Source organism: Crotalus tigris, unplaced genomic scaffold (genome assembly GCF_016545835.1).
Source record: "Crotalus tigris isolate CLP2741 ecotype Arizona unplaced genomic scaffold, ASM1654583v1 scf7180000024338.4412243, whole genome shotgun sequence".
In the NCBI taxonomy this organism is placed as follows: Eukaryota; Metazoa; Chordata; class Lepidosauria; order Squamata; family Viperidae; genus Crotalus; species Crotalus tigris.
The window spans coordinates 232,632-259,708 of NW_024100508.1; the positions used below are offsets into that span (position 1 = coordinate 232,632).

At 37.1% G+C, this 27,077-nt stretch overlaps 1 protein-coding gene across 1 annotated transcript in view; it reads left to right on the top strand.

Annotated features, from left to right (window-relative positions):
- Positions 1-275: 275 nt before the first annotated feature.
- The window catches only part of SGCZ (sarcoglycan zeta), a 241,138-nt gene continuing 214,336 nt past the window's right edge, over positions 276-27,077 (top strand). Inside the window, exon 1 of the mRNA XM_039325793.1 lies at positions 276-470. Within this exon, the coding sequence (XP_039181727.1) occupies positions 276-470 (195 nt within the window). The remainder of the gene's footprint in view (positions 471-27,077) is intronic.

The window sequence follows — 27,077 nt, forward strand, 5'->3', positions numbered from 1 at the left end:
CTGGTAAACCCCTAATGAAGCAGACTACCTTCAACAATTGCATATGGTTGAAAGAATAAACTCTACTTCTAGCAGCACATTGGTATTTATTTTGTACTATATGTTTGACCCAGCTCAGAAAATTGGACCAAATAAATTCTTCTAACAGTGTAAAAAATCATTTTTTCAGAAAACAAAAAAGAGTTATCTTTTTCCCTTTGTAAAAAAAGCTGAGGATATTTTAATTGTTCAGATAAATATTTAATGCTTTGCATTCTTCTTGTTGTTTCTAATAGATGACACGGGAACAGTATATACTAGCAACACAGCAAAACAGTCTGCCAAGAACAGAAAATCCTCAACTTTATCCAGTAGGGATTTATGGCTGGCGAAAGAGGTGCTTATACTTCTTTGTCCTCTTGCTATTGGTTACCATGATCGTTAACTTAGCCATGACAATATGGATCCTGAAAGTAATGAATTTCACAATGGTAAGTAGCACTTTTTGAAATGGAGGGTGTGTGGTTTATAAATGTTAAAGGGATTTGGTATGATCATTTAGTATTATCTTTTAGTTTTCAAACAGCTTTGAGGGTATGTGGAGTAAAACAATGGTGGTATAAAGTGTCCTTTGTCTGTTGTTAACTGTATGTTCATCACTTTTAATTATTAAGTGCAGAAAAGCCAATTGATTCTAATTTTGAATATAGAACATAGTACTTTTATTTCTGGGGCAATCTGGCTCATCATTGCTAATAGATGCTATGTCCATCTAGCTCCAATAAGTATCCATTATTCATTCTTGTAGTTTGTAAGAAAATATTAAGACAACTATTTCTGAACTTTCAGCAATGACAATTCTGACTGGAACGTAGGAATTGGCCCCCCCCAAAAAAGGAATAAAGAGGAAAAGATCAAGCCAAGTGATTGGCCTGGGTTAATGGTGTCCCTCCTGCCTCAATAAAAGAGTTACCAAAAAGTTGATGGCTCTGGAAAGGTTCTCCAGACTACTTTGATTACCAGAAGAGCTAATAAAAAACATAATGCCTACTGCTCAGATTAACAAAGGAATGACATATATATATATGCTTTTATTTTGTGTCATTGTGCTTGTTTTCTGTTTTGTAGTTTACTTATGATAAAACAAATAATATTTAAAAAAATCACAAAGCCAATAGGAAGAGTTATTGGGGTGTCTGTGTAATCTTAGTTTTTAAAATTAATTTATTCCCTATTCCTAGTAGAATCTCAGTACACACAGGAATCATATAAGATTACAAGGCACTCTACTTTTTTTCACACTGACGTCAAGGTCCCAGACTTTTTTCTGGTGCACAAACGTATGAGTTTGATTGAAAAAGGAAACAATTCCCTAAAGTCAATGCTTTTGACCTCTTAGTTTGACCACAGTATTTGTTTTAAGCAAGAACTGAGCCCATTGAACTTGCAATTGAGAACAGGATTAGGGTTATGCAGCACTGCAGATTAGGATTTATATTTCCCACTAAACCTAAATAACCACAGGAATTACTGTGGCGCTTTGGCTAGAATTACTTGTCTACCCTTTCAAAGGTAGATCATGAAACAGACCCCACAAGAACTATTGGAACTCTATTGTTCAAAGTATATTATAGAATCTCTCTCTCTCTCTCTCTCTCTCTCTCTCTCTCTCTCTCTCACACACACACACACACACACACACACACACACACACACACACACATACACACACACACACCCCTCTAAAAAGAATTGAGACAGGACAATTCCGAGTTTCTTTCCCACACCCTCTTATAGGACTAACCATTCTTGCATTCCTTTTTCAAGGTGAATTCCATACTTCACTACCTGCCTTCTCATTCTGTCTGCTTAAATATTTAAAGTATTGTAATGAGTGTGATTTAGATATAAGAAGCATAGTGAGATTTCATACATGTGCAGAACAAAAACGACACTTGAGATCTGAATTTACCAAGCAGAGGGAAAACATTGTCTTTAGTCTGTTGTCTGCTTTTTTGCTTAAATTATATACATGGGCTTCAATACTTATACTATATAAATTTTAGTAAATTTAACAGATAGCATTTTTAATTCTAATGTACTTTGTAACTAAAAACAGGTTTATGTGAGTTCACTTTGTATGAAATGTCAAGAAATTATTTGATGAATGTTAACTTTGTCACTTTAATACTGAATCAAATTAGATTGGATATAGTTGACATCTGAACTAATATTTACAATTTTTGTTACTTCATCTAAAAAACACAGCATCTTTCCCTCTCTCTCTCCAGACAGGAAAATGCAGAAACAGAAAAAGAATGTACTTTAAAAGTCATATTAAAAAACAAGAAAGCAACAATCAAATTTATCAGGAAATCATATTGCTCTACTGCTGTTATATTTCACTTTCATTATTGTTTCTTGCTATTCCCAAAATTCAAATTCAGATTCTGGTTTGTTTGTAACACTGGATATTGAAGGGAGCTATTAACACTGTAGTTGTCTGTTATGTATGCTCCTAGGTGATGACCAGGGCTTGCTTTTTTTTTAGTGATAAGGAAAATTTGCAAAAAGTGCATTGGTAGGATGAAATTATTAATATGTATTATTTAATATTTAACATTCAACATAAATTGATTCAAAATGGGATATAAATGACATGGTTACATGTTTTTCATTCATCTGTTATCTCTATATACCTACCTACTTATCTACCTATCTGTCTATAATCTGTCTGCCTACCCATCATCTATCTATCTATCATCACCAAGAGCCGTGGTAGTGCAGCATTAATTTTGCAATATTGCAGGCTAACTGCCCACAGCCTGGAGTTCAGTCCTGACAGGCTTAAGGTTGACTCAGCCTTCCTTCCTTCTGAGGTTGGTAAAATGAGGTCCCAGATTGTTGGGGGCAATATGCTGACTTTGTATACCACTGAGAGAGTGCTATAAAACACTATGGAGCAGTATATAAAAGGACTATTGCTATTACTATTGCTGTTTATCTATTTCTGTATGGAGATAAAAGGCAAAAAGTCCTTGTCACAATTATTTATTAGATTGTTAATACCATCCAACTCCAAAAAGACAGTGGACAGTTTATAAATATCAAATCTATAATTAAAGAAAAATTGAAAACATAACTGTGTGGACAAGACACAATAACAAGCAAAAAAAAAAAAACCCATCCATTTTCTAAACCTTGGGTCAGTAGTCAACAGATGTACCAGTCAATCTGATGTTGAAATGTAGTGAATCATTTGCATACTGATTATACTGTTTCTCAAACTGATGAATGACTTCACCAAGAAGCTTCATGTAGAATTTAAACAGGAGAGAAGAATGTGTTGAACTTGAGTTACCCCACATGTGAGGGGCTGCAGGACCAAACTCTTCCCTTTGTCCACACTGACTAGAAGTAACCATTGAGGAAAGAGACAAAACAGTGAAACACAGTACCTTCCACTGCTAACCCCTGCAGAAGTATACTACAAAAGTCTCTGAATGATCAAGGACCATAAGGATGGATGGACCATTCCCTTCTAGCTCGGTCAAAGGTCATCAACAACCTTCACCATAAAGGAAGGTTTGAAAACTAGATAGCAACTGCTCAGAATGGAGGGGAATCTATCTATAAAACATTTTAGATCATTATTTAATGTAGGTTTTTCCACATCATATCAAGGAAGCAAAGGACTAGAAAATATGAAACATTCTCTCCTATTTTGATGTCACATGGATATATGAGAAGAAAATAATTTTATTTGCCATGACCATAAAAATTGTATATAAATATATTCATGACGTATATAGAGTAAGAACCAGAAATTTCAACTTTCTTATAACAAGGAGAGAAGCAACCTAGAACTAAGGAGAAACTTCCTGACAGTTAGAACAATTAACCAGTGGAACGGCCTGCCTCCAGAAGTGGTGAATGCTCCAACACTGGAGTTTTTTAAGAAGAGACTGGACAGCCATTTCTCTGAAATGATATAGGGTTTCCTGCCGGAGCAGGGGGTTGGACTAGATGACCTCCAAGGTCCCTTCCAACTTTACTATTACTACTATTATTATTATTATTATCGATCATCGCACAGTCAGCCAGATGTTCAGACTGGATTTGGCATTTTGTCTACCTATCGAGTCCTTATCCAGGACCTGGGATAGGCAGATATGGATGTTTGATGGTATTACAGATATCGTCACAGGATGAAAGCAGTTCCTAATAAGGCCGCCTTTTGCAATTGACTAATAGCGAATTTGTCAATGCCAATTGTGTTCAAGTGGTGCTCCAGTTGTTTTGGGATTGCACCCAAGGAGCCTATGACTATTGTACTACCCTTGCTTGCTTTTGCCACAGTCTTTCTATTTCTATTTGTAGGTCTTTGTATTTTGTTATCTTCTCCAGTTCTTTCTCTTCTATTCTGCTGTCTCCAGGCACTGCCACGTCCACTATCCAGACTTTTTTGTCTTTCTTATCGACAATTGTTAAGTCTGGGGTGTTATGTTGCAGGTGCTTGTCTGTTTGACTTCTGAAGTCCCAGAGCAGTTTAATTTTATCATTTTCTATGACTTTCTCTATTTTATGATCCCACCAGTTTTTGCTTACAGGCAAATGATATTTTTGGCAGATCTTCCAATGCACCATTGTTGCTACTTTGTCATGCCGCTGCTTGTAATCAGTTTGTGCAATCTTCTTGCAACAGCTTACCAAGTGGTCCACTGTTTCTTCAGCTTCTTTGCATAGGCGGCACTTACTGTCTGTTGCTGTTTTCTCAATTTTGACTTTATATGCATTTGTCCTTAAGGCTTGGTCTTGTGCAGCCAGAATTAGTCCCTCGGTCTCTTTCTTCAATTTTCTGCTCTTAGCCATTGCCAGGTTTTATTATTATCTGCTTTCCCAGCTATTTTTTTCATGTATTGGCCACGTAGTGCTTTGTCTTCCCATGCCTCTATTCTGTTCTTCATTTGGTCTTTCTTGTAGGCCAGTTTGGTCTCTCCAGTAGTCAGTAAGCCTTCCTGATATACTAATTTCAGTGCATCTTCATCATTGTTCTTCAGATATTCTTCCCAAGCCATTTTTTCTTCTTCAACCATCTGATGTACTTGTAGCATTCCACGCCCACCTATTTGCCTTGGTAGATAAGTCTATCAATGTCACTGCGTGGATGAAGGGCATGATTCATTGTCATTATTTTTCTGGTCTTCCTATCCATTGCTTTTAGTTCTGCTTGAGTCCAGTCCACTATTCCAGCTGTGTACCTAATGACTGGGATTGCCCAGGTGTTGATTGCCTTTATGGTATTTCCTCCTTTGAGTTTGGACTTTAAGATCTTCTTCACTCTCTTGATGTATTCACCTCTAATCTTTTTCTTGACTTCAGTGTGCTTGATGTTGTCAGCTTGAAGGATACCCAAGTATTTGTAGTACTCTTCCTCATCCAAACTCTTAATGTTATTTTCGTGGGGCATCTTGATTCCTTCAGTTTTCATTATTTTTCCTTGTTTGATAGTAAGTGTGGCACATTTGTCCAAGCCAAACTCCATTACAATATCTTGGCTATATATACGGACAGTGTTGAGCAGCGATTCTATTTCAGATGATGTTTTTCCATACAGCTTCAGATCATCCATGTAAAGGATGTGGGATAGTCTGGCAGATGTTTTTGATGTTTGATAGCCATGTCCTGAGTTATTCAGTATTGTTGACAGAGGAAACAGTGCAATAACAAATAGTAATGGTGATAATGAATCTCCTTGAAATATTCCTATCTTGATATTAACCTCTCCCAGCCTCTCACCATTGATCTGCAACTGTGTCTTCCATTGTGCCATCGATCTTTGCACAAATTTTCTGATGTTTCTACTGACTCCTGTTATTTCTAGGCACTTTATTATCCAATCATGTGGCAGAGAGTCAAATGCCGTTTTGTAGTCAATCCATGCCACATTCAGGTTGGTCTTCCTTCTCTTGCAGTTTTCCAAGATCATTTTGTCTATTAGGAGTTGATCTTTTGTTCCTCTGCTATTGGGGCAGTTTCCTTTCTGCTCAGGTGGAAAGAGATTGTTTTCAACTAGATGCTGTTGTACTGCGTCAGCTACCACACCAGTTAGTAATTTGAAAGTTGTTGGTAAGCAGGTAATTGGCCTGTAGTTACCTGGTGTTGCCCCTTTTGCTGGATTTTTCATTATTAGGTAGTTTTTCCCAGTTGTTAGCCACTTTTCAATTTCTCCTCCTTGTAGTATATTGTTGAACTGTTTGGCAATGAGTGGGTGTATAACAGTTAGATGTTTCAACCAAAACCCATGCAGTTCATCTTCACCTGGTGCTGACCAATTTTTGATTGTCTTTGCTCTTTTTTCTACCATTTTTGTTGTTAGTACTAGTTCTTTCATTTCAACTTCTGTTTTATTTGCATCCACCTCTTTTAACCAAGCCGCATCCTTGTTGTAGTTCTTTGGGTTATCCCATATCTGCTTCCAGAACTGCACTGTTTCTTTTTTGTCAGGTACTGACTGATTCCTTGCAGTTTCTTCATTAATGGATTGGTAGAAACGTTTCTGATTGGATTGAAATTGGAGGTTCTGCCTATAGTTTTCAATTCGAGCTTCATATCTACTGATTTTCCTGGCTATAGCTGTTATTTGTTGCTTTATTATTTCCAGTGCTTCCTTGATCTTCCTTGTTTCTAAGTGGTATTTCTTGATTAGGTATTCTTTGGTCTTCTTGTTCTTCAGCTTCTTTTCTTTCATCTGTTCTAGCTTGCTTGCATGTGATCTTAACTTGCTGATCTTATTTTCTAGTCTAACCTTCCATTTTTGTGGTGCACTGTTTGTTTGTTTTTCTTCTTTGTTGATTTTGCATCCCAGGTATTCTGTTATAACTGCAGCTGTGCTGTACATTAGTTGGTTTGTTTCTTGTAGTGAATTGGTGCTTATACTTGATATTGCAATATTTGCATCTTTTAATGCTTGTGCTAGCTGTTTCTTTGGAACAAGCTTCAATGCAGGTAGCCTTATTCTGTTGTTTTTGTGTTGTTCTAGATGCTCAGGTATTCTTTGTTTCAATTCTTTTATTTCTTTAGTTAGAGGGTTTTGTTCTTCCTGAGGTAGAGGTGCCTGGTTTCCAAATGAGAACAGTTGTATATCTCTGCTAGATTCCTTCACTGCCAACTCCCCCTGGTTTGCCTCTACATTCTGGATTACTTCTGGTAAGGCTTTGATTTCTTTGCCCTGGGTAAACCTTTGCAGTTTGTCCAATTCTGTTTCTGTGAATACTTTATTTCGTGTTATAAATCGGCGTTGATCTGCTAGTCTCTGTTCTGTTATTTCTGATTCTGGATGTTGTTCTTTCCAGAACTGGTGCATTCGTTTTAGATATCCTCTTCTTGTTGGACTTGATCTGTAGTAACAGATCATTATTTCTTTGTTTTCCATCACTGTTTATCTGCGACGGGTAAACACCTTTTCTTCCAGTAGTTCTGCAGCTGCTGGCCCTGGTTGCTCAGCCAACAGTCCTGAGTCCTGTAACCCATTTTTCACCAGATATCCAGGAACTCCAATATCTAGCGCGGACCTTGTTAACCTGGGCGATGTCCGAGCTGGTATGGCATTCTGCAATTTACGTCTCACCATATTTTTTATGGGAGAGACACTCTTTGTCTGACTCCTCTGATGAGACCTGTCCAGTATGGTTGAACCTCTGGCATAGCTCTCATCTTCCTAAGAGTACACAAGCCCCACAACCACGTCAAGGTAGTGCCTCACTGGGGGATTATTATTATTATTATTATTATTATTATTATTATTATTATTATTTAAGATGGTGGGAATAGTATATCATTAGAAAACCCTTTAGCTGGCCATTAAAGATCTGGGCATTAAAACAATACTATGTTGTAGATTCACTTGGGAATATATCGGAATTGAAAACAAAGGAATGGTGTTTTAGCTTGAAATGAGAAATTGCAATGATAGTAAAGCTCTCATGAAATTCTATAGTGCAATTGAGATAGAGGCAAAAGAAAATGAAAACATTGGCAAGAATAAACAAGAGGCATTAGCAGGTAAAAGAGAAAATAATCAACCTCTTAGCCCTTGGAAAAGATGGAATATGGAAAACTGAAGAGAGATCCATCTGGTATAAAAGAGGCAGAGGGAAACTATGGCAGGCTTTCAAGATTCTGTTATTAAACCTGACTGCAATACAGTGGAGTCTAGCAGTTTATGTTTTCTGACTTAGCCTACCTGGAAGGGCTGACCACTCATAACAATGTAGACATTTGTGATCATTGTGGACTGAGCATTGTTACAGAATTGGAAGATGAGCAGAATGGGACAAAGTGATTAAAGATTAAGGGAAAAAATGAGTTTTATGGACATTGTAACCTGCAGCAAAATGGGTAAAGTAGAAAGCAAAACAGATAAATTTAAAATAATATAAAATTAAGAAAATGAGTGTAAAGGAAAGGTCTCCCCTCTATTTCACAGTATTGGAACATCCAATGAAATTAAATTTGAATTGATTCACATTCTAAAAAAGCATTTCTTTACATTGCATGAACTATGGAATTCTCCTGTGTCAGTTGTGCTGATGGTCACATATCTAAAGTTTATTTTGTTTAAGGGACTAAACAAACTTCAGGAAAATAGTGCTGGGAATGACTAGATGGCTGTACATTACCTTCAGAATCAAAGGCAGTTTGCCTTTAATTCCTGTTGCTAGGGAGAAACATAAAAGAGGCAATTTCTTTTATGTCCTGGGTTTCTTACATGTATCTGAGTGATCATTACTTGATTGAAAATTTTCAACAAGATAGCCCTTTGACCTGGTTAGCAGTTTTTAAGTATTTCAAAGAGTATGGAAATTTCTAATTTTCTTTGGTCTGCTATCACAAATATGCATAGACAGAAATATTTTCTTACAGCAGTTGAAGTTTATTTCATATCTGATTCTGAACACGTGGGTTTGAAAATGCTAGTTATATTCATCTCTCTTGAAAGATCCTAAAATCTAACATATTTTATGGTATTAGATATTTTACTGAGTTTTTTTAATCTGTTCTTTACAAAGCCATGCATTATTAGCATAATTTATAGTTACTGCCAAAAATCTACCTTTTCACCTGAAGCTTCCCAAACCTGTCATTACTTGAATAGTGACTTTCATGGATAATCCTAAAGATCTTCTATTTCAAATCTCATAATACTTATTTTTCAAAAATGGATTAGACACATATAATGCACTTGAAACACTAAGGGATCTATCAAAGGGAGAGAGTGACTTAGAGTAGAATGGAGAGAAAGGGATTGACAATAAACTATTTCACAGCCTCTGATACTTATAAAATGCAAACATTTAAAATTAACCCCTACTTATATGGCAATGTGATGCCCTATTGCATACTAATGTACTCATGCCCCTTACAAATATTTTTTTCAGGTTCACATTCCTTCAGTGGATTTTTTTAAAAAAAGGATAAATATCTAATCAAATATAAATGCATATTTGGCTACAAATGCTTTTTGCTTCTCAGAATCAGACACTGAGACAGAAAACAGTCAAACAAACAAAAAAGGCAGGTTAAAGAAATAACAGTGCTTGCATTACACCAAATCTATTTCTACATTTTAATTGTTGCTAAGCAAATGAAGTTTTCTTGTGATGATCAGGAAACCAAAACATGTATGGTGGGGAATAAAAAGCACTGCTCCAATGTCCCAGAAGGGATGGATATATAAACCACTCCCTTTAGTGTTTTTCTTGAAAAATAATTGTTTTGAACATAGGCACTTTGATCATGTCATCTGCCTACAGAAAAAACACACAGACACTCATTGAGACAAGTGCATATCATAAGGATTTTTTAATTGATGCTTTTGGTCAAAATGAGCTGATTCTTTTGAATCCAGAAATCTGGTCCTCTGAAATTCCCTATGTTCCACTTTATCTTGTATTGAAAGAAAAGTTTCCAGAATCCTTGTAATGAAGGATAAGACCAGACAAGGGTTTTCTTGTGTTTGTACATGCAGGGAGGATATTTGCTTTTAAAGTATGGTTCTTTAACTGGCTTAAAGATTTGTTCTAAATTTGGTTTGAAAGTTTGTTCTTTTACCATCACAGAAATCTGATGCAATTCTACTTCTTTCCTGAAAATCTCCATGAATTAATCATTTCAGTAGCAAAAAAAAAAAAAAATAACCTTTAACTTAAGTTCTTTTCTTTTGTTTTTCCATCACTCATTGTCCTGATACATGTTATTACATCCAGATCCCTGTGGTTTGTTGGATAGAGGAACTCTTGAAATATTATCCTTTCCCCAAGGGCAACTGTCACTTTGTCACTCTGAAGTCACTGACTTGTGTGCTTTCAAAATTCTGGCATTTGATTCATTGGCATTTGGTAAATAGTTATTTGAGGAGAAAACTGCTAAGGCAACATGTTCTTTTCATATATCATTGCTCTGTTTTCCCTGTCAATTAGAGAGGGTTAGAAGCTATCATGCTGTATTTATTTAATACAAATGAATGTGATCTGTTTTTTGTTTTTGATGTAAAACCTCAAATAGTAATCACAGATCCCAGAAAGATCTAATACAGTGGTTCTCAACGTTTGTGTGATGGCGACTCCTGTCACACAAACGTGCCGCGCATGCGCAGCGCACATGCGCGGCGCCGCCCCCTGAGGGGGGAAAATGGCGGATCGCCTTGTTTGGCGACCCCCGAGAAATGGTCGATCGACCCCAAATGGGGTCGCGACCCATGGGTTGAGAACCGCTGATCTAATAGAATCAGATTGTGATGAAATACCCATTTGCAAGCATTAATACTTTGATGATGAAATTGATTTGAAATGATTTACCACTTCACTATAATATGATTGAAAATAGAGGATGTAAGGAAAAAGAAAACTTCAGAGATGTTTTCAGGCCAAATCATACAATTCCACTCTCCTAGATTCCTGCTTGGGGTTACTTGTCAGCCATTCAGTACTTAATCATCTGAAAATTATAGTAGATAAAATGTAGAGTGCAAATTCTGGGAAAAAAACTTTTCTTTGATTAGTTTCAATTTTATGTTTCTCCATTTGTATTAATCAGTTCAGGAAAGCTAGAATTGCTTTCTAAAAATCTTTTCATCCAATTTAAATATAAATGGGCTGGCCATCTTGATTCAGATCCCAATAATGTTATACATGGTAAACATAAGCTTCATTGCCAGTTAGGTTTTTAGAACCAAAATATAAATATGAACTGGTTTCTTATTGATATTTGTAATTGATTCTGGGTGCTCTATTAGTTAAAAATGAGTTAGAGTATTTTGAATAAATACAAAAAAGTCAGAGACCTCTGGATCTTCTTACTCTGTTTTGCATTAGTGGCTTGATAAAACTTTCTACCACCCTCTATTTTCTGGGTATACTTAACTTAGTGTTCTACCTAAAGCCAACTCTGCAGAAGAATTACAGTTCATATAACCTAGCCTTCCTTTCTAGCAATAATAAGCTCAAGAAGCAAATAGAGAAATAATGGCTGTCATATCATCTCCCAGCTTTATAACATCAAGGTTAGAGGAATCAGTTCTTCTTGCACCCTGTGAGAGATAGACCAATCTCCCCAGAGACAGATAAAGTTATATCATGACTCTTGTCCTTCCCATAATTATCCTATCTAATTGTAAAAACTATATATCATAACTTTCTTCTGTTTTATACAAAAAGTTCATAAGAGGTTTTCTGTTAGCAATAAACACAGATATTATCTTTTCTCCAATCAAACAGATCAACTTGGCCATCTCAGCAAGTTCTATCATCTTCATCAACTATTCCTATGTTGTTAGTATTGCCAAATTCCAGGCTTACTAGCTCTATTTTTATTGAATGTTTACATTAACAGAATTTTGCAAGTCTGAAAGTCCATCTTCCCCCTTGCCTTTACAGTCCAAGAAAGTAGGGAGGGTCCCTTCTGAGATGTTTGCCACACTCCATTTCTTCTACAGGGTAAGCAGAAGCCTCTTATCTGGCCACTGTGAATCTTCATTCTGTCTTCCAAGATAATCCCAGAAACTGTAATATCAACATTCTTTTTTTTTCTTCTTAAAATTAGCATTGGACTAAGAAAAAAAATTATTGTGAATCTAAAATACAGCAATGAAGCAGCCTGAATTTTCAGAATCTGTGATACCACTTGAATTAGAAACAGCATCTGTATTTTCCAAAAAGATGGATAATTAATATTGTAGAAAAAGATACAGTACTATAACTGCTTTCTGAAGCTTTGGATTTCCACATCAAGGGGTGTGAATGAATATGTATTGATTTCTTGAATCAATGGTTTCCTTTATACAGTTTATAACATGTATAATCCATAGCTGAAGAAAATCTTGTAGGAGATAGAAGGATGCTTCTTTCCTTTCTTCAGCTCTCAGGAGAGTCATCTATTTTCTTATAGAAAATTGTTATTTTTTTTCATCTCCTCTTATTTCTGGAAGAGGAGCAGGAGGAAAAGAAATAAGCCATATGCTCTGTTGCTTAGCACATGGAGCCAAACCTGAAGATTAAAGAAACAGAGCAACAGCAGTGAATTCCTTTTACTGCAGGAAATAGCCACAGTTGTTTCTTTTTTTCCCTTTAAAAACAGCCAGAAGAACCAGAACAAGCAGAGGTATCCACAGCTACAAGTGAGTAGTTGGGTAGTTGTTTTTTTTTTTTTTTTAAGCTGAAGAAAAGATGACTGTCCCTCAAGTTATAACAGGCAGGGTTGGACAGCCTTTTGGATTTGAAGGCAAAAAGTGCTTCAAAGTGCATGAAGATGTTTACTTAGCTTAAAACACTGCCTCTTGCAGCCCAAGCATGATCTTGAGTTTCACCATTAAACCAAATATTGCCTTCAAACCCAACATATTACACCCCTCTAGTAGCAAGTTTTTCTATTGCCCATAAGTATATAGATGATTTTTGTTTCCAATGGCTTGTTTAAAATTTTGACCTCCAAAAACACTCCACAGCAAGCTGAGGACAATGTCTGCCTGCTTTCAAGAATATAAAATCATCAACTAATCCCAGCCATCCCACCCATGACTAAAGTGTATAAACATTTATTAGAGAAATAGAGAGATTGAAGGTCTATGGCGTATGTGAATGATAATTACCTCAGGTGCCTCCCAGTTCTCTTTAAAAGTCAGTCAGTTAAATAAATAGGGGGCAAAAAAGAGTAAGCATTATAGAATATTTCCTAAAAGGCTAACCTCAGCAGAAATAGTCTACTATATTATTAGTAAGTATAGAATTGGGATAATGGGGAAAAAGAAAAGGAAAAGGAAAGGAAATGGATTCACAGAAGGCAATTTAAGCAATCTAAACCTATAAATATTTCACAATAATGTGTCCTATTTATCTGAAATTTTTGGCTGTCTAATATCTTAGAATGTGGATAATAAGCCTATAAAATACAGCTGCTTATTAACAAATGAAAAGACTTCCTCAAATATTAATTGCTACATCATGGAGTGCATTCCATTAGCTGCACAGAATGAAGCTATTTGTAAATTCCATATTAATGACTGGATCATTGCGCTAAGAAACTGATGTTATTTATTAACCTGTTTTTCCTGAAAAAAAAATTAGGCAAACTTTCTCATGTCCTGTGAACCAATCAAATAAGGAAAATGCAGTTCTGTTTTGTTTTTCTAGAGAACATATACTATGGTTAGAAGATTAGGAAGATAGTGATAATCATGATAGGACTGCTACAGGAGAAAGCATTAAATCTGGTTTGCTTCAATAGAATGAAGACTTCATGATTATGAGAAGTTTCATAACACACACAATAATTAGCCCTAAACCCATGTATCAATGCATGGAAAAATAGTTAAATTAAGGGAGCCAGATTGGTATAGTGGCACAGCCTAAAAAATGGGAGACTGGGAGTTCCAAACCTGCTTTAAACACAAAGCCAACTGAGTGACTTTGGGCCAATCATTCACTCTCAACTCTAGAAAGCAGGCAATGGCATCACTTCCAAAATTCTGGCCAAGAAGACTGCAGGGACATGTCCAGCAATCACCAACTCTAAAGTATACTTACACACACACACATACACACACACACACAACCCCCCCCCCCCACACACAAACATAGTTCAATCAAATGACTAGGATGGGTAGTGCCTTTCTCTCCACATGCTAGTAATACAGTGGGAAGACATAATTGTTACAAAGGTATGCAACTCCTTGCTGTTCTGCTGGAAAATTAGCATCCTGAGATAAGAATGAATAACTTTGACTAGGAGTAAAATGCCCATATTTATTCCCTGCGGGATCTATAGTTTTTTTTTTTTAATTTCCAGGATTTGGAAAAAGAATTGTATATTCTGTAAGAGATCTGGTTTGACTGATATATTTTTTCAGGTCCTGTCTGTGATCTTCTTATTTCTACATCAAGAAAAGTAACAAACTGACAAGTGTTTTCTAAAATAAATCACATTAAACTGAACATCCTATGTAATTAAGGAAAGAAGATTCAGTGCTAGTGTAACTTTTTAAAGTATCAGAATTCCCCTATTGGAATGAACCATTTAGCCATGGAGTCCAAGCCTCTGTTCAGTGCACTAAATCTAAATTAATGAGACTGCAACAGATGGCTCTTCTTTAACATATCTAACAGTTGTCAGGGTTGTCTAAACTGTTAGATCTACTAATGGTTTACTGAATTTATTTATTTATTTATGAGACTTATATACCGCTTTAAGTGCGAGCACTCTTTAAGCAGTGTACACCAGTAAGCAATGTATATGTGTGTATATATATATATATATATATATATATATATATGGAATGAATAAAGCGCGTTCACCAGGAGAGTTTAAAGTTAAAATACTTCAATTAAAGTATTTTACTATATTAAAAGGTTGCCAAGCTTTCGTTGGGAAAACTCCCCAACATCTTCAGGGCTGAGAGACCGTTTCTAACAAGGTGATTCAAACGGGTTCCATAGACGTCTGCGCGTGGTTCCTAGACTGTGCTAGCATTCCCTGCTGAACAGCTGATAGGTGGGGGGGGAATCGGAGTAAAGATTTCTTCTGTCGTTCTCTCGAGCACTTTTGTTCACATTTCCGTCGACCTCAGGGGGTATTGTTAAAGTTATGTTCCGCCCTCTCCCGGCAGTATTGGCTCTCGTTGCAGTGGGGGGATTTAGTTTGATGTCATTGTGTATCCTACCATGGAGGCGGGGCTTCATCGGCTGCAATTTAACATCTTTCCTCTGCTGCGTGTTCCCGTATTTATCTTCGCTCGCATGTACAAGCATCAACTGGATGTGGTATTTTTCAATGTTTGAATCATCCTCCTCCATCATGGTGTCCCCCATGCTCATCTTCCCTCGTAGGTCAATATTCAAGTTAAATCCCCCCCATTTCTGTGAGCAAAAGTCTGTTGGTATTTGGGCAGATTCCCCGCTCATGTTACTTTCCCTTTTATCAAGCGAACGGGTCGTCATCACATGTTTTTTCTCCCCTCTCTGTATGGGATATCCACCTTTATTATTATTATTATTATTATTATTATTATTATTATTATTATTATTATGACTCCCACTGCAGCACGGATGAATATAAGAAAGAAGAGAGGAGACACCTCTTCCGTACGTGCATATATAACGGTTATCCATTAAAATTTATCAAACGACATTGTACAACTTTCCAGCACCAGACCACCCAACGAAGAAGGGATTCCCCCCTACAAAAAACACGCATCTCCCTCCCATACATAAGTAACATCTCAGAGGCCACAGCCAGACTACTAGCACCCCATGGTATAGAAGTAGCTCACAAACCTAACCAAACCTTACGATCAAAAATTATGCGTCCAAAGGACCCCCTACCTACCATGGAGAAATCTGCTATTGTTTATAAGATCAACTGCAAAAACTGCGACGGCAACTATGTGGGAGAAACAGCCAAACGCTTGAAAACTCGCCTCCACGAACACAAACTGGCCATAAAACGAGGCGAACCACACTCACAACTTTGGATGCATATGGCACAACAAGGCCATCAGTTTGACTTCAATAACACCCTTATCATAGCCAGTGATGCCACGAAGGGAGGTCGGCTGCTAAAAGAAGCCTGGTTCTCGAATAACAACTCAATCAATCGTCACATTGACTTGCACCCAGCACAACAAGCGCTACGAAAATGGAACTCAAACCATCATCCTTTATATCACAAACCTTACAATCAACATCCACAACATTCCAAACCAGGAGCTACACCTCCTCCCTACCAGAAACAATCTGATATAGACTACCCAGAAACCCCCCCAACAATATCAAGGGGAAACCACACCCCCTTTAATTGGAGAAAACAATAATAATGACATTGGAGCGCTTAAGAAATTTGAGGATAGAACCACTAAATTTAGCACTACCCATAATAATAATAAAGGTGGATATCCCATACAGAGAGGGGAGAAAAAACATGTGATGACGACCCGTTCGCTTGATAAAAGGGAAAGTAACATGAGCGGGGAATCTGCCCAAATACCAACAGACTTTTGCTCACAGAAATGGGGGGGATTTAACTTGAATATTGACCTACGAGGGAAGATGAGCATGGGGGACACCATGATGGAGGAGGATGATTCAAACATTGAAAAATACCACATCCAGTTGATGCTTGTACATGCGAGCGAAGATAAATATGGGAGCACGCAGCAGAGGAAAGATGTTAAATTGCAGCCGATGAAGCCCCGCCTCCATGGTAGGATACACAATGACATCAAACTAAACCCCCCCACTGCAACGAGAGCCAATACTGCCGGGAGAGGGCGGAACATAACTTTAACAATACCCCCTGAGGTCGACGGAAATGTGAACAAAAGTGCTCGAGAGAATGACAGAAGAAATCTTTACTCCGATTCCCCCCCCCACCTATCAGCTGTTCAGCAGGGAATGCTAGCAAAGTCTAGGAACCACGCGCAGACGTCTATGGAACCCGTTTGAATCACCTTGTTAGAAACGGTCTCTCAGCCCTGAAGATGTTGGGGAGTTTTCCCAACGAAAGCTTGGCAACCTTTTAATATAGTAAAATACTTTAATTGAAGTATTTTAACTTTAAACTCTCCTGGTGAACGCGCTTTATTCATTCCATTTATAATTATGCCCGGGAGTCGCATTTTCACCATCATTATTGAATATATATATATATATATATATATATATATATATATATATATATATATATATATATATATATATATATAGATATATATATATATATATATATATTTGTTTTCTGAGGTTTTCGCGGGTATTTGTATGTAGGTCTTTGGTTGTTCGGGTTTTCTCCCACGTAAAATTGGAAGTGTCTTGGCGACGTTTCGACGAAGTCCCATTCGTCATCTTCAGGCTGGTGCTTTCAGCTTCGTGCCTCGAGCAGCAGTGTGTGGTCTTGGCTGTTTCTTCCTTTTAACTGCCAGTGGAGGTATGAACTGATTGGGTGGGAGCTTGGCTGTGTTCTGATTGGGTGGAGGTGTGTTCTGATTGGTTAGGGGCTTGGCTGTGCTCTGATTGGCTGTGGGGTTGGCTGTGCTCTGATTGGCTGGGGGGTTGGCTGTGCTCTGATTGGCTGGGGGAGTGTTCTGTTTGGTTGTGCTCAGGTTAGTCTGAGTTGCAGAGGGATTCAAGATTTTGGGCTGCCCTGCCATTCCTTGGCTTCGCATTCGTGGTCGTGCTTCCTCTTCATGGAGGGTGTCAGTTTGCTTCATGTATGGATTGGGGGGGGTTTAAAGTGGCTAATGATGCAGCTGTGGTCTGGCTTCTGGTTTGTGGTCGTGCCTCATAGTCAGTGTGGCTTTGGGTTTGTTTTTTGCGTGGATGTTTGGTGGTGACATCCTGTGTGGTTTTTGTGAGTGTGGGTCTGGTATCATTTTTTGTGTTAGGAGTCGTTTGTCAATGAGGGCGGGTTTCCAAATGGCTGGTAGGCGGGAGGTATCATCTCGCTTGTTCATGCTGTGTGGGCGTTTTTCTATCTCGATGGCTTCTCTGATTATTCTGTTATTAAAATGTTCACTTTTGGCAATGGTTCTGGTATTTTTAAAGTCAATTTCATGTCCTGTGGCTTTAAGGTGTTGGACCAGGGAAGATGTTGGTTCCTCTTTTTTGACTGAGTTCTTATGTTCTTCAATGCGTGCACTTATTCTTCTGTTGGTTTGTCCGATGTATGTGGTGGGACAAGTGGTGCATGGGATTTCGTATACTCCTTGATTTTCTAATTCAATTTTATCTTTGGGGTTTCTAAGGATGGTGGATATTTTTCTGTTTGTGCAGAATGCTGTTTTGATGTTGTGTTTATGGAGGATCTTACTGATTCTGTCTGTGGTGCCTTTTATGTATGGGAGGAGGCTTTGCCGTTTTCTTGTTTTTTGTCTTGGATTTTAGTGGGGGTTTCTTTTTGGATTAGGTTTGTAATCTTATTTCTATGGAATCCATTGGATGTTAGTACATTGGTGAGAGTGTGTAGTTCGGGTTTTAGGTGTTGTTCGTCAGCTAAGCGTTTTGTTCTGGAGATGAGTGTCTTGGCTACAGAGTTGATCTGTGCTGGGTGGTGGTGTGAGAGAGCGTGCAGATAGCGGTTTGTGTGTGTTTTCTTCTGGTAGATGGTGTGTCCTAGGGAGCCATTGGATTTCTTGTAGACTAAGACATCCAGGAAGGGAAGTTGGTTGTTAGTTTCTGTTTCCATGGTGAACTGTATTTTGGGGTGTAGGCTGTTGAGGTGTGTGAGGAAGTTGTCCAGTTTTTCTTTCCCATGTGGCCAGATTATTCTGCACAAACAGAAAAATATCCACCATCCTTAGAAACCCCAAAGATAAAATTGAATTAGAAAATCAAGGAGTATACGAAATCCCATGCACCACTTGTCCCACCACATACATCGGACAAACCAACAGAAGAATAAGTGCACGCATTGAAGAACATAAGAACTCAGTCAAAAAAGAGGAACCAACATCTTCCCTGGTCCAACACCTTAAAGCCACAGGACATGAAATTGACTTTAAAAATACCAGAACCATTGCCAAAAGTGAACATTTTAATAACAGAATAATCAGAGAAGCCATCGAGATAGAAAAACGCCCACACAGCATGAACAAGCGAGATGATACCTCCCGCCTACCAGCCATTTGGAAACCCGCCCTTATTGACAAACGACTCCCTAACACAAAAAATGATACCAGACCCACACTCACAAAAACCACACAGGATGTCACCACCAAACATCCACGCAAAAAACAAACCCAAAGCCACACTGACTATGAGGCACGACCACAAACCAGAAGCCAGACCACAGCTGCATCATTAGCCACTTTAAACCCCCCCAATCCATACATGAAGCAAACTGACACCCTCCATGAAGAGGAAGCACGACCACGAACGCGAAGCCAAGGAATGGCAGGGCAGCCCAAAATCTTGAATCCCTCTGCAACTCAGACTAACCTGAGCACAACCAAACAGAACACTCCCCCAGCCAATCAGAGCACAGCCAACCCCCCAGCCAATCAGAGCACAGCCAACCCCCCAGCCAATCAGAGCACAGCCAAGCCCCTAACCAATCAGAACACACCTCCACCCAATCAGAACACAGCCAAGCTCCCACCCAATCAGTTCATACCTCCACTGGCAGTTAAAAGGAAGAAACAGCTAAGACCACACATTGCTGCTCGAGGCACGAAGCTGAAAGCACCAGCCTGAAGATGACGAATGGGACTTCGTCGAAACGTCGCCAAGACACTTCCAATTTTACGTGGGAGAAAACCCGAACAACCAAAGACCTACATATATATATATATATATATATTATATATATATATATTATATATATATATTTACATTGCCCCCAACAATCTGGGTCCTCATTTTACCTACCCCGGAAGGATGGAAGGCTGAGTCAACCTTGAGCCAGTGAGATTTGAACCGCTGACCTGCTGACACAGTCAGCTAAAGTGGCCTGCAGTACTGCACTCTAACTGCTGCGCCACCTGAATTCAGGCTACGCCTATGTCATAAAGGCAATCAAGGTGTTGGAACAAGTAGCACCTTTTGCTTTGAAAAAAGGAAATGGTGCACCATTTTTAAAGAGGTCATCTTTAATCCAACAGTTTTTGATAACTATCAATCAGAGGCAGATCAGTTTGCAGCTGATGAGAGGAGAAAGTAGAATATCACAACTTGCTTCATTTCTGTTCCAAGCCTGGATTTAGTACCGAGACAGTCTAATGGAGGTCATTATCCAATCCTGAGCAATTTGATGTCTGAGCAGTTTTCAATACTGTTACTCATGGTCTCCTTATGAGTTGGTGCTATAGATTGGGAATAGAGGGTACTGCTTCTCTTCCTTTCTCTAGTGTTAGCTTCAGTTGGTATGGATTTCAGTTGGTGGTGGGGAGGAGAAGGAGATCATTCCTTCAGTCCTCCTACTTGAAGCCACTAGATGAGGTTATCTGCTGATTAGGGATTGTTGTCATCAGTATCCTGAGTATATCCAATTATATCTTTTGATCCCTGGCCAATCAAGGAGTTTGGGGAGGTGAAAAAATGTCTCCAACTAATCTCAAGTCTGAGTGTTTTGATGTTTGGGCCACCTACGTTTGGGAACATTCCATCTTTAAAGATCTAATTCACTTATCCCCAGTGATTTAAACTCGTTCAAACTAACAGATCAATTTTTTGTTTAGCTTGAGCTTTAGTCTATCATATTCATCATGCTTTTCAAAATTGCCTCTTGTACTTCAGTTAGAGAAGGCTAATATTAAATAGGAATTAAGTAGCTCTGCCTTTTCAATATATAGTACCATGGTATATTCATCAAGCAACCGGTTCTTGTCCTTTTCTTTTATTCTAAATGTATCTTAGAATAATATCTCCTTCCATTTCCATTTCCTTCTATCAACTTTCCTGGTGAAACTTTGACGAAGTACATAATTAATTAGCAGTCCTTGTGAAAAGAATGCACCTTATCATATAGACAATCCTGTATATCACCCAGATAACCAATTAATCTTTCCAATAGAACAGAATGTATATAATTTGGGATTGAATTGTGGAGTTGTTGATTCTCTCTGAGCTTGTTGTTTGCTTGCAGACATTTCATTACCCATCTAGGTAACAGCACCTGTGTGAGTGAGTGTGGAGTTTTCTCCCTGTTTATATACAGTAACTTCCCATTAGCATTGGTGGAGCTTTGGTTTTCTCTTTGATTTTCTTGATTAAACTATTGTTTTCTGCTTGATTGTTTATCTGATTTAATCCCTGCTTATCTGGATGTTGGTTGCTGGAAAGGATGTGTTCTGATCTTTTTTAGTTTTTGCATTGCCTCTTTTGTATGGTGTGTAAACAAATCTCTCTTTTCAATGCAATTTGTGCATTCAATAATTTTATTACAGTTTTTCTTCCTTTCCAGTCCTTTAAAGAACTGGAGGAAAACTCCACCTGAACACATTTAGTTTTCTTTCCAAGTCTTCAAAATCTGTAATGGCATGGTTGTAAGCTATTCTTTGTATATAATTTGTTCCCACCTGAATTGGAAAAAGGTACCAGGTTGTTCTGTTACATCACTTATCTGCATTATTGAAAAATAGTAGCAAAAGTCCAGTGGGCACATAATTGTTTCTGCTAACAGCCCAGTGGGCACATAGCTATTTTAGCTCCTTATGGCAGTGAGTCACGGGTATGCTCACTCACACCATGAATTTGCCCCTCAAAACTGACTGCTTATATAGATATTGTTTTCCACTTACCAAGCTCTGATGATTCATCTAAAATACCAGGTACTTACTGAACAGAAGCAGAACTGATGGATTTAGAATTATAGTTGAACGACAGGAACCCCTGTGTAACATTTCCCCCTTCTATGCTTTGAAGATTTTTAAAATCAGTTCTATAGCTTTAAAAGTTAAGTTTATTTTGCTTCAATAAGTGCTAAGGCCTGCACTTATTGAAAAGTTGTTTCAAATAGGTACTTAAAATTTCTGAAGAGAAATGGATTATTATGGGCAATTTCTTTATAGATTGAATAAAATAAATCAAGCTGTTTTGATTACAATTTGTACTGAATATATTGATAGCAAAGGTAAATGTATTAATAGGAGAATCACCTATAGAGAAACATTTACCTTCTCCTTAAATACTGCATATTGCTTTCTCTCTCATTTTCTCATTCTCTTCCTCTTTCTCTCTCTGTATGTATGTATTATATTTTTTTTCTAAAGTTGTAACTAAATCTATTACAGATTTATTGAGCAGCTGGTGTTTTAGTGAGCAATCCTTTGTCAACTCTGATTCAGCAGGCCTTGTTTTCAGTGTGTTAGTTTATTTCTTTTAATAACAGGCAAAAGACAATAATAATCCTTATTGGAGAAGTCAAACAATGTATGTTGACAAGCTGTAACAATACTTATTTGCACTGGAAAAAGTACTGTTGGAGTAGGGTCATTCCATAAGTTCAAATTAAAAAAAAAATGTTTTGGACAACTTTATTAAACTTTAGATTTGGACTTTGTATTTAAAAAGCATGGGTAATCTCTTCTGGTTGCCAGAACTTTACAACATTTATAGAGAGGGAAGATACAATAAGCATACAATGAGCATGTAGCTGTGTAACATGAATGAGGAGAGTGAATATTTTTTGCTTTCCTTTGGTTTCAGTGTGCATTTTTTTCCCCACCTGGAAATGGAAGGGAATTACATCATTGATTTTTAGCAATTCTGGTCAGATTGGCTTGGGAAAAAAAAGGAGATTCAAAAGCCACCTTTAAGCCTCTTCTCCAAGATTCCAGCTTGGAGAAGATTGAACCAGAGGCATCAAGGGAGCTGGCCATTTGGGAGCATCATGGGAGAAAATAGAAGAGCTTTGTCTTTAACTGATTTTTTGAGTTGGTTGTTAAGGATATTTAGAATGACAGTAATCGAGTGGAAAAAAAACCACAGTAAAGTGTTCTAAATATTTACCTTTAGTGACAAGATGAAAACAATTCCCTGTCACAGAAAAGTAATGCAAAATATATTCTGGAAGGGCCTCGTAGCTGAAGAAATCAATCAATGTCCAGGGTATGTAGGTTGGGTTAAAGTGTTGCCTGTACAAGGGTGCTTGAGCTGACAAGCACGTTCCATAATACTTACAATTTTCATGGAGTGCATTTCCTTGAGAGTTTTCCTTTTAACGTTCAAATAAATGTAACTCTATCCAAAAGGATGTCAAGGCAAATACATTTTGAAAAGGACATTTTGGTGTCTTTTTCAAGGTGAATATGTCAATGCATGCATTTTGATAATTATATAATCACTTATATTTTATTTATTTTATTTATTCAATTTATATAGCTGTCCATCATATAAATCAATCTGGTTGGCCAATAATTTTTAAAATTGATAATATTAAAAAATATGAATACACAAAATTACAAAATTTTCTAAACGGATTAATTACAAAAATTAATGGCCTAAAATCACAAGAACAAGATGATCTAATGACATGGTTGCCTTGTTTTACATCAATTTTCTTGACTATCTTATTAATAATATTGCTCATATTATTAATGGTTTTTAATTGTTTAATTGTATTGTTAATTGTTTCAATATTTTGATTTTATGATTTTTTTACTGTGCATCCCTTATTGTCAATTTTCTGTGAGATGAATGATTATATAAATAAACAGGTCTAAAAAGTTTATAAATCTGCTACTTAGAATGGAGACTGTTCTTAAAAGTGCATTAAAAACCATATGAGGTGAAAAGAAAGACAGTCAATGTATCAAAGTCACTTCACACTGTGTCCTGGGCCAAGATTACATGATCTGTAATACAATTTCAGTATGCTGGTTTCATGTACAGTAAATATATATTTTCTTATTTTCATCATATGGTTGCAATTAAAGCATGGCCACACAAAGTAGATTTTTTTTGCCTTCTATAATTCTGTACCTATGAATAGGAGATGGGTGAAAAATTTGTTTCATTCATTTTTAAAAAATGAAGTTCAAACTTCTAGAATAGAATAGGAGATTTAAACATGGGGTTTAGCAGAATTGACAACAATATTAGCAAAAAATTTACTCTTTACCTTCGTGTTAAGAATAAAAATGTATCTTATTTTCCAACCATCTTCAAATGGGATGAAATAAGAAAATTAATATGACTATGAGCCAGCAGTGTGCAGCAGCCGCCAAAAAAGCTAATACAATCCTGGGTTGTATAAACAGAGGCATAGAATCAAGATCACATAAAGTATTAGTACTGCTTTATAAAATCCTAGTAAGACCACGCCTGGAATACTGCAGCCAATTTTGGTCACAAAAAAAGATGTTGAGAGTTTGGAAAAAAAATGAGAGAAGAATAACTAAGGTGACAAAGGCCTAGAGACTAAAACACACAAAGAACCGCTGCAGGACTTGGGTTTGGCTAGTCTTAAGAAAAAAAAAGAAATAGGGGAGACATGATAGCAGTGTTCCAGTATTTGAGGGGCTGCCACAAAGAAGAGGGGGGTCACATTATTCTCCAAAGCACAAGGGCAGGACAAGAAACAATGATTGGAAACAGATTAAAGAGAGAAGCAACCTGGAATTAAGGAGAAACTTCCTTAATTATGGTGAGGACAATTAACCAGTGGAACAGCTTGCTTTCAGAAATCATGGGCGCTCCATCACTGGAGATTTTTAAGAAGAGGCTAGACAGTCACTTGTCTGAGATGGTATAGGTTCTCCTGCTTGAGCAGGGGGCCGGACTAGAAGACCTCCAAGGTCCATTCCAACTCTGTTATTCTATTCTATTCTATTCTATTCTATTCTATTCTATTCTATTCTATTCTATTCTATTCTATTCTTAGAACTGATGTGATTATAAAGAGATTTTCTACAAGTTTTATGGATCCCAATAATATGGTATAGCTTACACTTTAGCTTAAGTGGCTCTGGACTATTTGATACACTATATCCAAAATATTAGAGATATACTGAAATAACTTCTATAATACAAGCGAATGGAAATATGTACAAGCAATTGGAAAATACAGTTAAAGATAATTCCATTAGCAGCATCTTGATAATGGAAGCTCTGGCTCTCATTTCCAGTTTCCTCTCTATAACAATGTATCAGCAAGTTCTAATTCTCATTCTAAATAGTGTCCCTACTTCCAAGAAACTAGGCATGCCTTTCTCAATTCTGCCCAGTTGTTATCAACTTTGCTGTGAAACAAAGGAATCTCTTTATGTAGAGCAAATGTGCAATTTTTGCAATAATAGAGAGATGTTGCTAATTCTTGCCAAGAATAGGTAGCAAAACATATACTGCCTACCAATCAAACTTCATTCTTGTCTTGCAATATTTCTTACTAAGACCAAACATTTTTTTTCCATGAACATCCATTAAAAATCTTAGATTTTGTTTATCCAGGTAAAGAGTTTGTGTACTTAGCTTTTATGAGGGTGACTTTATATCTCAGTGAATTCAATCACACTGTTGGTGCTAAATTAGCTTTGCCATCTGTTTTGTTTTTGTTTTGCCAGTCCTTCTTCCTTCTACAATAGAAGAGCAATTATGCCAATTAAATTTGCTGATTTCAGTCAGTGAACATTTTGTACCATGCTAGTTCTTTTCCAAAATTCTCCATAAGCAAAATGAAAATAATTTAAAAAATTCAACTGTGAAAGGAAGCTGTGGACTTCCTATTACAAATCTATCTCAAAACAAGTCTATCTCCAACAATTTAAAAGCACCTGAATACTTTGCTATTTGATCCATTTCAACTGATATAGTAAATGAGAAAAGAGGAGGGGAGGGGATCCCTCACAACTTCTTAAATGTTTTGCTCTCCTTAAATATTTTCTCCAGGGCTTCCAAATTCATTTATTTTTCACTGTACAGCCTTCCATCAGTGACCCAAGTCCAAATTTCCAACGTTATCCCAAGTTGGATCAGGCCATAGACATAGATAAGGTCAACACTTTCCAATCTATCATCTTTGGCAAGTTTAATCATATTGTTTGAATGTTATGTTAAGAAGAATACAAGTTGAGTGCTGGAAGACCGGCTAGCCCCCTCTTTTGGCTATCGAACATTCTAAAAACTGAATTGTTTTAAATATCATTTCCATGAACCTTATATCTAATATCATCTTCCTTTCTGCTTCTTGTTTTATTTTCTGCTTCTTGTCATTTTTTTGCCCTTACATTTCTGGAAATCAGGTGGTGGTGATATGTTATCATTATTACTGTGATTGTATGATTGATTTTTAACCTCACCATGGATGTTTTAATGGTTTTACTATGGCAAGATAAAAGCATAAAACTGTATATCAATTGTATATCAAGATAAAAGCATAAAACTGTATATCAATTGAGGTCAGACCTAAGCCCAAAGACAACACAGTGAGATCCAATCAAGTCCAGTTCTTTATTTGCTTACATCTAAGAGACAGAATCTCACCAGACTAAAGCTGTAACCTTCTAACCTAACAGTTATATCCTAGGAGATGAGGTTATCCTGAACCTTTTCCTCCCTCCCCCATTCAGTTCAGGACTTTGCATTCTCTTATCTTGGGCCTTTCTCTGGAATATTCTGACTGTCTCTGGGAAGTTGTGTTATTATTACTGACATTACCCCCCATAACAGGTGGCAGCATTTAGTTAAATGGCTGAAACCCTCCCCCCATAAAAACCTACACAGGATCAGAAAAGATAAGTGGATAGGAGACTATTAGGAAATCCCAGGGCTGTAAGATAGACTGGGATATTTAAAAAACATTCTGAAACAAAACAAGAGTAGCCAGTACCATATTGTTGCCATGATAGAACATGTTTGTGAAGACACCTAGTGTCAAACTGGGTCTACTTTTTTTTTTTTTTAAAGGTTAAAGCAGTTTAATTTAGTAGAGCCTCCTATGCATATCTTCAGCTGATGTACATAATATTTTAATGATTTAAGCATGTCTTTAAATATTTAAACTTGCTATGAGTGTCTTGAATACCTAAAACACAAATTAATTCTTCCTTTATTACTCCATCCAATTAATGAGTGCCTATAAATTTTGTATTAATATGGTTCTGGTTTTGGTTTCAA